The following is a 17,907-nucleotide window of genomic DNA, read 5'->3' on the forward strand; positions in this document are numbered from 1 at the left end:
GCTTGAAGGGTGGTTTCACTGTGCGAGAGAGCACCAAGCTTAGACTGGCAACAAAACTCAAAGTCGTGTGCCCCTCTTGTGGCACCATTAAGAGTTCGTGGACATCACTCTGTAAAAAGGACTCTCAGGCTTTCGAAGTCAATGTCCATGCCATAATGGCTATGAAGCAAATAGGAAAGGGGCAGACAGCTCTCAACAATTTTTGGGCAGCAATTAATGTCTCTTACAGAGGTGTGCACCACAAGAGGTTTCAAAAGCATTTAAAAGAGACGTTCAGGGATCCAGAGGCCCACGCCTTGGATAAGTTTTATGCTAATTCTGCCGCAGCAGTCATTACCGCGTAAAAACAAATAGACCCCAGCTTTTGCAAAGACATCACCGTGGTGTACGATGGAACATGGCATAAGTGCGGGCACACATCTCACATTGGAGTAGGATCCATAATTGACTTCCATACAGGTCTCATCTTGGATGCCATAGTTCTCTCAAACCACTGCCTTGGATGCCAAACAGGGCCCAAACCTGGAGATGCAGCATATGACAGCTGGCACCAGCACCACATCTGCCAGAAGAACACCGATGCAAAATCTCAAAGAATGGAGGTGAAGGCGGCCTGACTCTTTTAAAGCGGTTCATATCCAAGCATGGCCTGTGTTACACTACCCTTGTGTCTGATGACAGTCGTACCTTCCCTGCCCTCATAGAAGAGAATGTTTACGGGCTTGTGCCAATTGTGAAAGAATGCCTCAATCATGTCCAAGAGAGGATGGGAAGTGGACTACGAAACATTGTGAAAAAGAGTGATAAGCCACTAAGTGGTAAGGGGAAGTTGACGAAAGCCCTCATTGAGAAGCTTACGGACCATTTTGGTTGAGCCCTTAGGAACAACTCTAGTAACGTGGCACTAATGCAGCGTGCAGTGATGGCAACATCATGTCACATCGACCGACCAAAACCCTCACCGCGAACTTTGCCCAGAGGGAGCTGAATCGTGGTGCAGCCATAAACCTGAAGAGGCAAAGGGTGAGCCATAACCCAAGCACAATCACAACCTTCCAGACTACGTTGCTGCAGCCAGCGGTGTCACAGGTGTCTCTTCTTCAGCGCTGCATGGGAGCGAACACTTGGAATGCGTAGAAATCTTTCCACTCTGTATTCTGGTCCTTGATGCCAAAAGAGCAGCACGCATCCTTGATTGCTGCAGAAACAGCACTGCATGACACGGTGCTGCGCTACAATGCCAGCTGCTGCAAAGCAACTGAAGTGATTTCAGTCTCTGTTGGACTCCAGCCAGGACACCTAGCCATCCAGTGAGCTTTTGAAAACGATGCTCTACACCTTAAAAAACACCAAACGACACAAAGAGAAGCTGAGGATGGAAGTAAGGTGGAACAAGAAAAGAGTGCACAAGGACACTTCAAGCTGCTCCGCAAGAGCTTTCTAATAAAAACACATGTGTTCAACTTTCAAGGCCCGTTTTCTCAGAATGAATTTTTTTGCTAGTAGTGGTGCTGAGGAAGGCGATATCTCAAGAACCGCTTTTCAGATTTGTGTGCCGTTTTTTTAATTCTGTTCCTCAATGACTGCCAGGGTGTAACAAGCTTCTTTTTTCTAAAGCTGGTGCAGTTAATTTATAATAAGCAATTATTTTTGATGAATGTGGTCATTACTGGCTACATCAAATTCTAAGTTGTGTTAAAATTTTTTGGACGAAAAATTAAAGGGCTTTGTAGCTCCACAGGATATCTATCAAGGGATCATCACTGTGAATTTCAGCTTCCTACTATGTCCTGGGATTTCTCCAAGCTCTTCCTCAGGCATACACATGAACAACCTAGTTAGACCTCAATAACTCTGGAACTAATCAACACAGCTTCATGAAACTTTGCAGTTCTTATTAGGTTGGTGGTGTGAACATATCCTGAAAGTTTCATCCGGATATCCTAAAAAATAAAAACGTTCGGTCTCCAGGGTAGCCCCACGAAATACAAAAACAACCACGTGAAAGCACCACTATTTCAGCGCCCCCAGATAACCAATCAGTAAAGGACATTGCTTGCATGCTTTTTTCGAGACTCACTCGCGTGCTGTGTCGCAATCGGGGGCACAGCGCGAGCGCTGGTGATGAAGGTGTGTCGCACTTCGACATGAAGTGGCATAAACATATTCGCATCATTGTGGAATGAAGCCCGAACACACATGGCAAGAAAAAAGAGAAGCTCGGCCCTGAATAAATGTTGACCGCACAACTGTTTAATCGGGAAGGAAAATGCAATTGCCACATTCTTTTCGTTCGCGATCATATCTTACTAGCAAGAGTTGCTGGTGCGTACCTTGCGGCCACCTGAAACGCTAAGCCCGTCCCGGAACCGCTGCACAGATATGCGAATTTTGTTTTTTGATCGATCGTCTGGGGGCACTGACATAGTGGAGCTATCACGCGGTTGTTTTTGTATCTCGCAGGCTTTCTGTAGAGAATTACAAGAAGCTCCATCAATGGTACTCAGCTGCAAACACTTCAGTCGGCCATTTTTAAATGTGATCTACAACTTTTGTATTGGCACTTTTTTGGTGAAGCCAATATTCAAAAGGTTAGGCAATGAGTTTATACTAATTATTTGACTTTGCGAAAGGAAAAAAATACCACACACGAGGACACGCGATCCTCAACACCACTCAGCTGCTTTGAGCATCTTAGCACACTCTGTCATTTTTAAAACATTGGCTACTTTTAGCTGGGGCACCCTGTTTATACAGTAGAACCCCGCTGTTATGTCGTTTTCGGCCAGTCCCGGCATAGCTCCCATAGGACCCAATGCATTGGTAACCCCGCTGTTGCGCCGCAACTGTGCGACCGTTCCCGCATCATACATTGCGAACTGCTACCCCGCGCCGGCCTGAGCAGCCATGTTCACTTTTAATGTTGCTTGGTAGCTTGACGATGGGCCCAAAGCCCAAAGCGGCCGGGGCAACACCTATGACGCATTTTCAGTTTCCGCAAAGCAGAAGCATGGCCTTTGAGATGCGTACTTGCTATCTAAGGATGGTGTCTATGACGCGTTGGGGCCATAAAATTGTTTTTGGCACATAGTTGTTCCGTGTAAACATCATAAGTGAGAGCTGGACCAGTTGATATGGATCCATCTTAAGAAAAAACTAGCGCGAAAAAGACGTGGACGAGCAAGAAACGATAAGCACAGTGCCTGTGTTTGTAGTAGTTTCTTGCTTGTCCACATCTTTTCGCGCTAGTTTTTTTGTTAAGAAGCTTCCATGGGCTATAACGCTGTTGCCGTGCACCGTATGCTGTATGTGCAAGAAGAGCCGACGACCGCAGCTAAATCTCAAGTGTGCAAGAAATAAAAGCGGGGAGGAAGCGCACCTTCCGTCGCACTAGAGGCACCAGAGGGGTGGGGGTGAGGGCGAGGGAGGCATAGCGGGCGGCGTTATACTCTGGCATCAACTGCATACCGCACGGCGGCGTGCAGGCCGTATCTTCAAAATCTGCATTGGGGGCAGAGTCTAGGCAGTGTAGGTGCATTGGCGGCTTGTAGCTTTGTGCGTGCCATGTGTTCTCGGCACTCCGTTTACGTTGAAGCGATCGACGGCACGCTTCCTCGACAGCAAGTGCCCCATCGAGTGTGACGTGTTCATATTTGCCTGTGCACGCTGACACCGTGCTTGTTAATATAGTTAATAAGCAAATGTTTACTAGTTTATGCGGCAACGAAAAAACTACTATCCTAACTTTGTATAGCTGTCTACTAATTTGCTATTGCAAGCGATGCTTCGGCTTTCGGGCGAATCTACGACTTTTCTTAAAACGCAAGAATTAAAATAAATTGTGTGCAGTTCACCAATACCCTAATTTCTCAATTTTTTCGATAGAATTTGTCGATAGCAGTCGCGGTTTTCTCCGCAGCAGTTGCGGCGAACAGTAGTTTCGTTTTTACTCAGCATGCACGTTGGCCGCATGCTTAAAAAAGTGCGTAGCCGCCATTCATGATAGCATAGTCAGCGACCATGGTTTTGTTCCCAGTTCCTGCCGCGAATGGTAGTTTCGTTCAGACTCGGTGCATGCGTCCGGCGCATGCCTTCAGCATGGCAAATTCGCCGCTCCTAATCGCACCAATAGCGGCCACGGTTTTCTCCGCAGCGGTTGCGACAAACACTTGTTTCGTTTTGACTTGGTGCAAAGCTGTCGAAGTTCAAGAGCACTGGCTACATCGCGATACTACAAAGCATGTCGCAAATGAAGGCGTGCGCCGCGGCCGTGTTAGGAAAGTCGCGAGGCCTCGATCGCCACTGCAAGAGCCAATGAGTCACGACGTGAGAATTTTAGCTTCCACTTTGCTTTCGTGCAAAATAGCAACAGGAGTAGCTCACTCATTCACTAAATAAAAGTGCATTGACGTCGGAAGCATTTGCTTTATTGTTTTCTAGATACCCTCGTTAATTCGACATAAAATTCTTCCCATAGAGTTACGCCGACCCCATCGACCCAGGATCGGCTTCGCCGCAGTAGTTGATGTCCCTAATTCCTGTACTTGCGTAAAAACCAGTCCAACCTGTATTTTAATTAAACGAACGCTGCGGATCACGGTTACGTACATATATTTTGCCTTAACTAGGCCTGAGGTTTTATTTGCGCTGTATAATGACGTGTATGACCCGTGCCACCAGTGCTCGTAGCTTTATTGGTTTTGGCCGGATGGTTGAATCGAGTGACAGACAGACAGACAAAGTATCTCGCGTTTAGGTACCCAAGAAAGACTATCGTCTTTAAAAATGCCCAAGTTGCTTTAAACGAAACACGCGACGGGTAGAGCCTTTATGTACAGCTGCAGCGGAAGAAGATTAGCACACGTGACCGATCAGATCAACGGCGGTACGCAACGCTGTTGCTCCCTAGCACGCTGAAAACAGAGTGCCAGGCACTTAGAAACATGAATCACGTGACACTTTAGATACCAGTGTGCACGGGAACAAGAGCGCCACGTACAGCAATTTCCCTGCTCGGACCATCGGCCACTTGTGCAAATCTTTTTCCGCTACAGCTGTACATGCTCTGCGAAGCGCGGTAGTCTCGACTGTGGAACAAAACTAAATGTTCTGCTCTAGTTGTGGTCTGCATGTTCTCCAGAGCACTGCACTCAGTGAGAACACTGACAGCTTCTGATGGGGAATGCTTTTCCCAGCAGAGAGCAGTGCGCTGTGTAAAACAAAGTAGCGCGATGCAGTCATGGCTTCCATTACGTGATAGCGCTAACCACAAATCAATAAGGTCTCATCAGATATTCTGGTTCAAGCAAACGTAGCGCATTCTGGTGACAGTTATAGCCACTTGGAGGGCACGAACATGTTCAGGCTGCTGTAATCGTCTGACTGAGAATTCTGGGGGAAAAAAAACTTCTCGCCTTCTCAAAACTGAGCATGCATGGGCAAGTGGGTGAAAGACAGCTGTGCATACAATGAATGGGAGAAGGACCCCTCTTTTAAAGGTAAACTTTACTTGATGCACATCTTTGGTTTTAAAAGTCTGTGCTGCTGCGTAGTTTCACAATGGAATAAGAAACTCGGCGAGTTTCTTACTCCATTCCAAAATTTACCAAATTCATTCTGCACTGGAAATTCATCTTGCATCTGCAAAGCATCCATTCAAAGTTTAAAATATAGCAGTTGAGAATGAGCATCTTTTAAGGTAGAGTCAAGGTCTTGTGTGAGGTTCCCATATAATCACGAAATATTTTTCCCGACTCTTATAGAAAATGCCTGGGGTAAATCGAGGTGTGACCTAAAGTTCGCTCACAACATGGCTCAGTAAATACCGATAACGTCATGATTAAATCGGAAAAGAAATCCTTCGGCTCATTGTAACAATAAGTGGTGTTCAAGTGTGAGTGGCAGCTATCACTGGAATTCTTTACGCAGGTCTTGAGGCCAGTGTTGTGCTGGTTTCGTGCGGCAGAAGTAATTTTGGGGCCGGAAATAGGCGGCGATATTTGGATACCATCTACACCATCTATAAGACACCTACAGAACATCAGGAAACGTTTTGGCTATGTTTTTGGTTACTTTTTTCTCACGAAAAATTTGGGTCTGGCTATTTCTGGGCTACATTTTGAGTTAATTTGGCTATTTTTTGTTGGGGCCATCTGGCAACTCTGGTGCTAAGCCTGCTCTAGTGTGAGCATTACGATGCGCGATGTTTACAACGGAGTGACCTCTATAACGTTTGGAGGTCCCAAGCACTTCATTATGAATGCGTTTGAATGTATATTTATCTGTACATGAATGCTACAAGTAAATCTAATGCCATACATGCTAAAAAGGCGCTCTATCCTTCGAACAACGCAGTTGCTCAGACCACATTTCATTGTCTTGGCTGAATTATTACTCAGAATTTTTGGCAATTGCAGTTCGCAGACAACAGTCAGGAAACATTTCATTTACAGCACCTGCCTTTTACCTTGAATCCGAACCCGCTTCACACTCGTTCCTCAAGTACAGCCATATCCGACGCTTCAACGCGCTGCGCCACGAATACTGCGGGAAGAGAAGGATTTGTAGCGTCCTATATAAGGCGCAGCGTTTTGTTACGGCTCGAGGTGGCGTTTGGGCCAAGAATCCACCGAGCCCACTGATGAGTGCGTCCGGTCGTACGAATGAAGGCAAAATTATTTAATTTACAGTATTTACACTGGCCCCCTGGGACGGAAGCCCACTCTATCAGAGCCATATTAAACATCCGAGTTCACATCAAGACACGTCAGAACCACCCTCACTGCACCACAGGTCTCCGCTTTTAATACCGTCGTCTTCCCTAGGAGACTGATGACGGTAGCTCGGTCTGTCCGAATCGTTGAATCGGTCGCAACATCCCTCTCATGTTGACGCACCGTTCCGCCGGGCCGATCTCCAATGTCGCATCCCCGTATTCTTGAGTAAGCGTGGCCACCTGGGAAACTGAGCTCGAAGCTGTTCCCATGGTTTTGGGCAACGATCGCTCGTTTCATCAATTACCGGGCTCTGCGTGACGGCCCTTTTGTCAGGATCAGGATTAGGTAGAGTGATCTCCACGGTAATTACCGTATCCACGGATGACGGTGGCTGTTGTTGACTCGACGCGAGCTCCTTTGTTAACGCGTCACAGTCTAGACACGCCCGATCGCTGTCAGTGCGCGCGCTGATGAATGGACCGCCTCGTGGGAAACGTCCAAGGTATGCGCTTGTCCAGGTTGAAACTTAACAGTTTCTTAGTAGCGTCCGAAGGTGTGCACGCTGCGGCGCCTGCGTGTATAGCAGTGGCCTTACCATGCTTAGCCTACTTCACCCATTACCAATGGTAAATAGAGGTGTCTTGAGCAGTACGGTTTGACGCTGCAGTGCTTCAATGCTAAGTCATCGTAAGATGGATTCTGCCGAATTCTTTTCTCCTGTATCGCTGCACGTCGCGCCTTCAGAGGCGGTCCTGCTCGCTCTGCATCGAGTTACTTGTGCGCTGCAGATGGGACGCGTGTGACGCGGAAGCGCCATGCCTGTGACGTCATGCCGCTTGCTGCCGGCTTGACGGCTTGTATTAGAACTTCGAGGGGCTTTAGCGGTTTCAACAATGATCTAAGCACGACCGGCGCCGTGAATGCCTGTTCGCGATTTCGAATCCGGATGATCGGGCCCTTCAGGACGTTCGCCGTGCTATGGCATGCATGTCCCGATGCTGTCGAAGTACAGCCCTAACTTTGTGTGCATTAATGGGACATGCTAAACGGTATTAGTTGGCGACCGAGCTTGAAGTGACTTACTAACCGAAAGGAGTGTAGCGTGGTCGATGTGCCACGACTGGTGTAACGCGTCATCAAGGAATACCAATGGATATTTTTCTAAATGGGAGTGGGAGAAATTCGCACCAGTTCAGTTCTGACATGCTGTCAAATTACTCCCCCCCCCCTCCCCTCCAGAGTACCCTTCAAAATATGGCCGCCACAGCCGGAATTGTAGCCGCGGCCTCGAGCTCAGCAGCACAACGATATAGACACTGCGGCGGTTATTCCATCTTTCAATAAATTTTACTCATCTATAGTGCTTAATCAAGCGAGCGAAAACAAGAACAAGCTATGAACTGTCACACAGTGAGCGCATGCTTTGTCATCCGTCCTGCCAATTAAGCGATCCTGCGGGACTAATTATGTTTCATATACGCTTGCATTAAATCACGAATCCTCATTATTCAATCAAACACGTTATTGTACAAGAATGAAGAGAAAAGAGCTGTTTGCATGCTCTGTTATTACAAAATGAACCATTGTGAGAGACGGAACCGTGCTAGCCAGGCGTGCCTTCGTGGTGGTGTCCCGGTTCTCCGAGAACGATGCCAACCCGAGGTCACCAGATACCGGCATTTCCATGCATGCAAGTGTAGCAGCGCCCCCCAGTTTTCTCTCTGAAATTTTCAATACACGGTACATTTTCTTTAATGCAGCCCATGTATTCTTGCTCGTCTTTTAATGCATACATTCTTACCCGTGCTGCTAGGGCCCAGATTGTGCCTACAGCGTTTTAGTAAATAAAAAGGAAAGACATAAAGTAGGTGGCATTGTAAGAAACTGTGACAAAAGTGCCTTCGGCTGCGCGCATACCATCGGTGAATTTAGCAAAAGCGCTCGGCATTGCACTCGCATTTCTTCACATATCCTGAGATTATGACGCTTCCGCGTCAGGCGATGCATTTTCTTCAGCTTGTTAAAAAGCATGAAAAATAGAAATGCCCAGGACATCACCCCTTACACAAGCAGGAACGCGCCCAGGATTTTTTTTCGGGGGGAGGGGGGTAGCTTTACAAGATGAAACGTGAATACCCACAATTCACCATAAAGGTGCGTAAACCCTCGAACGAGAAATGAAATAAGGTGTATCTCACAGGCGTACCCGTGAAGTACACCTCTCCTTTACTTGGTAAACAAGGAACCACATCAAACGCATTCAAGCAGGAAAGAAACGCAGGAATGACACTGTGCCGGAGACTATACCGGTAACAAAGGAAAGGGCTATGCCGGTTAATTTCAGGGAAAGGGGCGCCCTGGGTACGTGCCCGCGTACAAGACTGCTTTCGCTCAAGAGTTAAACGTTAAAACGAAGTAACTGACACATGAAAGTGCAGCCGCCGCACGGGAAAGCCTATTGTTACGTTCATTCTTTAAAATGCATTGTTCTAAACAGGATGCGATTGTTTGATGCCAATCAAGAATTCTCCATAGCAATCGGTAAAAGAGGCTCCAAACAATAAGCGCGAAGCATGCATCGGTGACTTGGAATTGAATAAGGCCGATTGGGAGTATTTATGTATTGATATTTTCGGAATATTTACCCCCACGTGCAGATTTTACTAGGGTGTTATATCTGCACAAAATGAAAAAAAAAAGAAATAGTTGCAAAAGAGAAAAAAAAGTCGAGCCAAACTTTCCAGCAAGCTTGACAAAGAACACATTCTGTAATGCCGAAGCAAACAATTAAACGCAAACAAGAGCACTGTAAACAGACGCCAGAATGCACGTCTCTGTCACACACACACGCACGCACGCACACACACAGTTCGAAGCAAATAGTGATTTTGGCCAAATATTGCTTTCGAATCACATAGTTGCTGATAAAAAAAATCACGGTCGTAAAGTGGCATGCACGATAATTATTATGTGCAACAATTTGCGTGTGGTTTGAGACGGTTATTTTTCCCGCCGTCGTCTTCAGTTACTTTTTGCTGTTCACGGCGTGCTTCTTGTTTAGAGGGAAGTTGAGGGAAATACTACCAAGCTAAAATTTTCAGGCTGTTATTCGTGTCTGTCTTGCCGACCAACAGAGCTTCCGCCATTTGGACAGTGTTGATGTCATTCACTCATCTTATCGCTTTCTTTCGGAATATTATAGTTTAAAATCTTCGAAAACTGCGTTTAATAGTTTTCTCGCAAATGAGAATTTGAGCAACTATGAATGTTATAAGGAATGGTCAAAGGTATGTATTTTTATCCGAAACTTGCATTTACAAACCACCAGTGATAAATATTAGTTAGACTTGTGTTCAGGTGATCCTGATCGCTAGACCAAGTTATCTGAAGGAAGAAAACTCCAATCATCTACGAATGAGCTTATTTAAGCCCACATGGGTTCACAATATCATTTAAACATAATAAAAAACAGCAAATGACCTATAACACGTACTGCCCTATGGAACACCAGCTGTGACCACAAGACAGTCCGAGTGCTGCCTTCACACATCAACAAATTGTTCGCGATTATTCATGTGTGCGCTGCAGTCCAAGACATAAATAGCTCAGCAATGCCACCTAATTTCTAAGCTTAAATATTGATTTATCGTGAGGGACCTTAGCGAATGCTTTGCTAAAATCTAAAAATAATGAATCAATTTAACCGCTATTATCGAGAACCTAAGCATATTAATGTGTAACTAAAGCATGCTGAGTAACTGTAGAATAGCCCTTTCTGAAACGATGTTGTGTTGCATCAGTTTACAACAGAAATTAGCCTGTGTTTTCAAATAACATTCGATCGCCCATTTTGAACACTGGCACCACTCGGGCTGTCGTCAGGCAACCTTGCATGCAAACGAGAAGCGCGAAAATGATTGCTAGAAACGTTGCATGCAAGAGACTGCGTACTGCCGCAGAAAGACATCTTGGCGAGTCGTTCTTAGATCAAGTAACATGGAGACCACTCCCTGATAGTTAATGAAGTTCACATCCTGGCCAAGCACTGAACTCTAGGGCATTGGTCGTGCATGAAGCGTTCGCTGAAACGAGACTATTACAATAAGTATTACGACGCTACGTAATATCTTTTTTATCTGTGATAATAATGCCATCAGCTCAAATTCGCGACACCAATCTCCACTTTTCACTGAGAAAGTCCCAGAACTTTTTCGGGGCTATTTTGATGATGTAGCGTTAGTGTGAAATAATTATTCCTTGACTGATGCAGTGCACGCACAAGGCATCTTTGTACTCCAGCTATTGCCGTAGGTGATGCATTTTTTCCGTTTTAATCTTTTCAATTCCAGCTTTACTTTTCAACAAACTTATTACAGAGCCTGCTAAAGGGGCAGAGGCGAACGTCTTAAAATTCCTGACAAAGGCCTCTGATCCCTTACAGTTTGTAAGCGGTTTAAGCAAAAACAATATGCACAGTCATGCTTTCATCACAATCAAAATACAGAAAAACACAGAACATAATCATTTTACACTTTTATAAAGGCAAAACAGTATCACTAAGGTTTTTTGATCGTGAATTTAGCACATCAATGATTAAAACCCTTCCAAGCGAGATTTACAGCCCAGGCAGAAGGACTACAAACGCTAAATATTTAGGAAACTGTCTGAATAAGGGCCTTAAGCACTCTGGTCTCACACAGCACTAACGGCGCTCACGCTCCGATCACGCGCGCCGGAGGACCACCACGGGTTGGAGCCCCACGGCCGTTCCGTGTGCAGACCCGCCGCTGCGTGCGCACGTCCCACCGCAGTCCCAGCTAGGGGAAAGCGAGACCGCGCACGCAGGAAGGGAGACACTAGACGAAGCTCTCCGGAAACGACAACGCGACAGTTCAAAGCCGGGATTCGATACAAATACAAGGTTAACAAGCATGACCGAATCTGAATCTATAACTGCTATACAAAATGGTTTGCAGGTGACCGCTAAAGGTTGCCGCTATCGAGACAACGTGAAAGTGCGCGCGCCCGCCGAGTCGAAGCAAGCGTCGGCCGGGGGGTAGACAAAGGGGCAGCCGCCGGCAGAGAGCAACCGATTGTGGAGCCAGGATCCGTGGTCTCTCCCCTCAAGGCCCGAAACGCACCCGAAAGTCGGCCAGTGGGCCCTTCCCGTGTGGCCGGATGACATGGACTTCTCGGAAACGCAACGGAACGGCGTCCCACGACTATTGCGAGCGCTCGAAACCTGACAATGTAGGATAAAGTTCTTTATTTGCTCTGCAGCACAGCTTCTTGCAAGAAACACAGACAAGTACGACCAGATATCTTGGCACTGCTGGAAGTATTTCGCCTAAGGACAAAATTTGCTAACCCGTCGAGGTGGCTCAGTCAGCTAAGGCGTTGCGCTGCTGCGCACGAGATCGCGGGATCGAATGCCGGCCGCGCCTTCCGCATTTCGATGGAGGCGAAATGCAAAAAAAAAGAAAACGTCCGTGTGCTTGCGTTGCAGTGCACGTTAAAGAACCCCGGGTGGTCAAAAATTAATCCGGAGCTCTCCACTACGGCGTGCCTCACAATCAGAACTGGTTTTGGCACGTATATAACCCCAGAAAGAAGAAGACAAAATGTGCTAAAGGACTCTTTCTTTTAAAAAACATGCAAATTCTTATTTGCGTGTTTGTGCATGCGTGTGGCGCCAGCTGCGTGCACGAACTTTGGTTTGTGAGGCGCACGCGTACATGCCTTTTTTGGAAGCTTAGCATAGAACTCGGTCCCTTCTCTGTGGCACTGTACGGGCCTGTCTCGTAGTAAACAAAAGTGGACGCTGCTAAAATTGTGCACAAGGAAAACAGGACTTTACGTAACTCCACATTTTAAATACGATCCACGACAGCACAGCAGAAGGTCCGACTCGCTGTTTCGCGTTGTCGGACGTCGGCCTTCCTAATTTCTGGTTTGTCCACAGTCATCAACACTGATGTTGTCTATCTATCTACGTGAAATAAGTGCAGATGCGCACTTCAATCCGTGACGCTATTGACATCCATATCTGCTGTCAATGTCGCTGAACGAGGGCACCAAACACGGAAGAAAGAAAAGAACCAGGAGAGAGCGTCACGTGACCACATTGATGCCTAGTCATAAAAATGAAAAGGCTCAAGGCGTCATGCGCAAGCGGTAAATTTCTATGCGCTGAGCACGGTACGCGAGAGGATAGAACGGAGAGCGCGATAAGGGCACCGCTAACAGGTCACTGCGTACCCCGAAGTGTCTTGAAAAGGTCAGGCCCAGAAAAGGGGGCGATGGGGCGGCGTTGGAAGAGGCTGGCTTGCCGGGGTTAGCTGCTTGGTGTCATGCTCCCTCCTAGTTTTTCTTCTTTTTTTACTGTCTTCCAAGGCATCGAAGTGCCCGCGTGCAAGCTACATCTGCGACGTTCAATAGGATTACGGTTCACGAGAGCATTGCTGAAGAGTACAGCTCACCTGGTTGTTCTCGAAAGCTGAGCATTTGGAAAGTCCGGTCGATCCGCAGAAGCAACTGGAGTCCCACTCATTCTATAAGTTGCCATGAGCGTAGAGGCACAGCACAACCGGCAGACGCTCAGTGCTTGGATGTCAGTAGCGCTGAACGTTGGCCATCACCGCTCCCGCACAAAAGCAAAAGAGGCGACAAACCGGGGGATGGGTCGAGCGAGTGCAGCAGAAGAAACCTGCCAGACTCGAGAAACACGGACGGCGTAGCCCTTGCCTGCTTCCTGTTATCACTGCAGCCCACCGAGTGCTGTAGCATCCCCTGTCATTTTCCGTGCGTACGCACGGAAAAAACAAAACGATACTTTTTTTCCAACGTTTCGGCCTTGGTCCAACCTTCGTCAGGGAATACATAAAATGGTGAGGCGGCGTGCTTAAATACCTACATGGTATTGAGGGGGGGGGGGGGGGTGTGCGGAGGGGGTCCTCACGACACACTGGTGCTGTACGGCACCCGTGTCGCATCAGCATTGCGCATATCAAACGTGGTTAGAACAAATGAAAAAAATATATATAGATGAGAAAAACAATATATATATATATATATATATATATATATATATATATATATATATAAATGAAAAAAATGTTGACGCCACGGTATGGTTCCAAGAAAAGGTTTGTACAACAAAGTCCGTAGAGCAGCCAATGTCCCCTAGTATATACACAAGAAGATCAGGGTTTACAACAAGATGACACATCAAACAACCTTTACAGGGAATGACAGACAACTTTGACAGAGACCAACATGGTATTGGGGGGGGGGGGGGGGGTCCTCACGCCACACTGTTGCTGTAAGGTACCCGTGTCGGATCAGCATTACACATGTCAAACGTGATTAGAAAAAAAGAAGAAAAAATATAAATAATAAGAAATATAAAAATTAAAAAAACATTTTACGCCACGCCATGGTTGTAAGAACAGGTTTGTACAACAAAGTCCGCAGAGCATCCAATGTCACCAAGCATATAGACAAGAAGATGAAGAACAACCTTGGCAGAGACAGCTTTTTGCTGTAGTGTACTTGCACCATGACGAATGATCACTCAAACATGCTAAGAATGCACCACGGGATGATTGCAACGACAGGTTCGTAGAGCAACAGATGCAAGAAAGGAACAGTTTACAAACGAGCTTAGCAAGAAAGGTGTGTAGACAAGTTCTAACAAAAATAAGACAGCAATAAATCGTTAATATCACTCATCCTAGGTTAAATATAATACAATGACTCATCATCAATTAGAAAAGTGTTTCGGGCGAAGCTTGTGTGTCGGGTGTGCGAACAGCAGTTCTGGCGATGTGGCGTAAACGATGCGACGATACATGAGCTGTTTCTTCTGAGGACAGTAGGAATATGAATCTATTTCGCGGACAAAAAGGTTAATGTGCACGGGTTTTTGTTAATCCTAGAGGCCACGGCACGAAATTTAAAACCAGATTCAAGTATGGTGGCAATTAGCTTGTCCAGGATAGAGACATGCTTGGATAGCGCAATATTCAGAAGGCTCACGGCATGCCATCTATGCTTGTTCAAACGCAATCTAAAGGCAGTTTCCGTTTGTCCAATGTACTGTAGCTTGCACATTGAGCATTCAAGTAAATAGACAACATTGGTTGTGTCGCAGTCGATGTTGCCTGTGATCTTGAGGCTAAAACTTGAAGCGGTGCTCATAACACTTTTCGATGTCGTCATGTGAGCGCAAACCTTGCACCGTGACTTTTTGCAAGGATGACAGCCTATGTGGATTGGTTTTCTTATTGTAGAAGTAGGTAGCATGTCGCGTAAATTTTTTGATCGTCGGTAAACTGCGCGTGGCGGCTCCGGAAACACGTCGATGCGGTGATACTCTGCATGAGTATGTTATGATGGTTTTTTTTAAGGATGACATTAACGTTTGGAATCGATGCAGAATGTGTCAAAACTAAATTTGTATGCCTTCGTGGCTCAACACGCTTATCCTGTTTAAATTTCTGCCCGGCTACCGGCGGCTTTAACGAATTTCAGCTAGCTAAATATTTAGATAACTTCGCGAGAAATATGAGGCTGAGGGAGTTTTTTCATGAGCGAGCCGGCTCGAATACCATATCTCCCCGCCAACACTGGACCCCGCCCACTCAGCGGGATAAATTTCTTGATTTGTATATTTCAGTGGTGCAACGTGACAACCTGCAGGCCTATGGTAAACGCATTTCATTCAAACAAAACATTCCTCTCCCCGAACGAAAAGGAATTGAAGGATTGCAGAAACGCTCACACATTTTTATAAAGCCCGCCGATAAAGGTATAGCTATAATACACAAAGCTATAGTATAGTAATGAACATGACTGACTACGTCAAGGAGGCTCAGAGGCAATTAACTGATGAGTCCTTCTACAAGCGGCTTCATGACGATCCAACTGACAATTTTAAAAGTATTGTCTCTAACACCATCAGTCATCTAATAAGAGATGGTAAACTCGCCGACTAAGCAATGCACTCGTTAATGCCTATCAGTCCGGTACGAGGAAGGTTTTATTTACTACTCAAGATACACAATACTAATAACCCCGGTCGCCCTATTGTGTCAGGCATTGGAACTGTCACCGAGCTACCTTCAAGCTATGTCGATAGCCTAATATAATGGGATTCCCTCTACTTTTCCTTCTTATCTAAAGGACACGTCCCACTTCTTAGCAGATATAATTACACTTGACATCCCCTATGACTAGTTGGTAGTTACATTGGATGTTGCCTCTCTTTATACTAACATTCCCCATGACGACGGAATCCGATCAGTCATTAACGCTTACGATGATTCTCCTCTTGACAAATCTGTTGATAGCTCTACTTTAGCTACCTTGCTTAAATTATCTTGCATCCTAACAATTTTGAATTTGACGGCGTACACCTTGTACAAGTGAGTGGCACTTCAATGGGGACCAAAATAGGTCCCAATTACGCTAATACATTTATGGTACAACTGGAAAATGAATTTCTTACAACACGTGAACTAAAGCCCTACTACTATAAACGCTATATTGATGACATCTTTCTCATCTGGCACCACGGGGAGGCGGAACTTCTCGCTTTCATTGCTGGCTTTAATAAGGTTCATCCATCCATTTCGTTTTCGCAATCATACTCACACTTATCTATCTGTTTTCTTGATGTCACAGTATCCTTGTGCGGAAACAGACAAACCACCACAATTTATCAGAAGCCTACTGACGTTCACCGACACCTCCATTTTCAAAGTAGCCATGTTAAACACAGCAAAACCAGTATACCCTATAGTCAAGCACTTCGCTTTAAGAGGATTTGTTCCGAACTATCTGATTTCATTAACAACTGCGACAGACTCAGCGATGCCCTTATAATGCAGAAGTATCCGCTCCTAATTGTGAATGACGCGATTAAGCGAGCGGATGCAGTGGACCGCTTTGCAGCTTCTTAGATAGGATAAGCGGGTTGAGCAACGAAGGCATACAAATTTAGTTTTGACACATTCTGCATCGATTCCACACGTTAATGTAATCCTTAAAAAAACATCATAACATACTCATGCAGAGTATCGCTGCAGAGACGTGTTTCCAGAACCGCCACGCGCAGTTTACCGACGATCAAAAAATTTACGCGACATGCTGCCTACTTCTACAATAAGAAAACCAATCCACATAGGCTGTCATCCTTTCAACAAGTCACTGTGCAAGGTTGCGCTCGCATGACGACTTCGCAGAGCACCACTTCAAATTTTAGCCTCAAGATCAAAGGCAAGTTCGACGGCGACACAACCAATGTTGTCTATTTACTTGAATGCTCAACGTGCAAGCTAGAGTACAATGGACAAACAGAAACAGCCTTTAGATTGCGTTTTAACAATCATAGATCGCATGCAGTGAGCCTTCCGAATCTTCCGCTATCGAAGCATGTCTCTATAGACCTTTTCATCGGGCGAGGACGAAACGGCGCGCGACGAGCTTTTCCTCCTCTCTGGCTTGTGCGAGCCGGCGCGGCGCGGCTTCAATGTGTTGCTGGTCGGGCGCCGCGGAACGATTTGGAGGTGTTTTAGCTAGTTCTGAGTGCAATTTACGGGATGTCAGTTCTTATGAGGTCGTCGAACAACCACTGTGTAGCTTTTAGGTGCAGCAGTAGCTCTGTATCTGGAAATTTCTCTTTGATGTGCAAAAATGCGACGCGCATAATCAGCCGCGGTGTGTGTATGTGTTGTGAACTATGTTGGATGTATCGGTTTTCACTCGACGAAGAATTGTTGTAAAACATTTCCATCAGCCATCGGCATCGTTCTCACACATCTTAAGTCTAGCAGACTTCAAATCACTATCTCTGCGTTAGTCTCCTGCAAGAGACTGTTAGATACGGACCCTTTCCCGGAATCACCCAAGTTTCCCCACCACCTTAAAAAGGTCGTCGCGTTCCAATTATGGTGCACCGAGGCGCGTCAACCACGCTACCGGACCCGTCAGACAGGTTGGCGACTCCTACCTCACGCACCGCACGTCGAGCTATTGTCTTTCCCCCTGCTTGACTCTCCCAAAACTGGAACGGGAGGCTGGCACGGTTCCAGGAAGGAAGCCTTGGTCGAGTGCAAAGCGGTTTTGCAGCTCTGGAGGGCCGTTCCGAGAACATCCCGTCTCCTTCAGCCGAGCGCTTCCAGGCGAGGAG

At 46.2% G+C, this 17,907-nt stretch overlaps 1 protein-coding gene across 1 annotated transcript in view; it reads right to left on the reverse strand.

Annotated features, from left to right (window-relative positions):
• Positions 1-485: 485 nt before the first annotated feature.
• LOC125943311 (peroxynitrite isomerase THAP4-like) overlaps positions 486-17,907 on the reverse strand; it is a 39,900-nt gene continuing 22,478 nt past the window's right edge. The window contains exon 9 of the mRNA XM_049662391.1: positions 486-562. Within this exon, the coding sequence (XP_049518348.1) occupies positions 486-562 (77 nt within the window). The remainder of the gene's footprint in view (positions 563-17,907) is intronic.

Source organism: Dermacentor silvarum, chromosome 1, assembly GCF_013339745.2.
Source record: "Dermacentor silvarum isolate Dsil-2018 chromosome 1, BIME_Dsil_1.4, whole genome shotgun sequence".
Lineage (NCBI taxonomy): Eukaryota > Metazoa > Arthropoda > Arachnida > Ixodida > Ixodidae > Dermacentor > Dermacentor silvarum.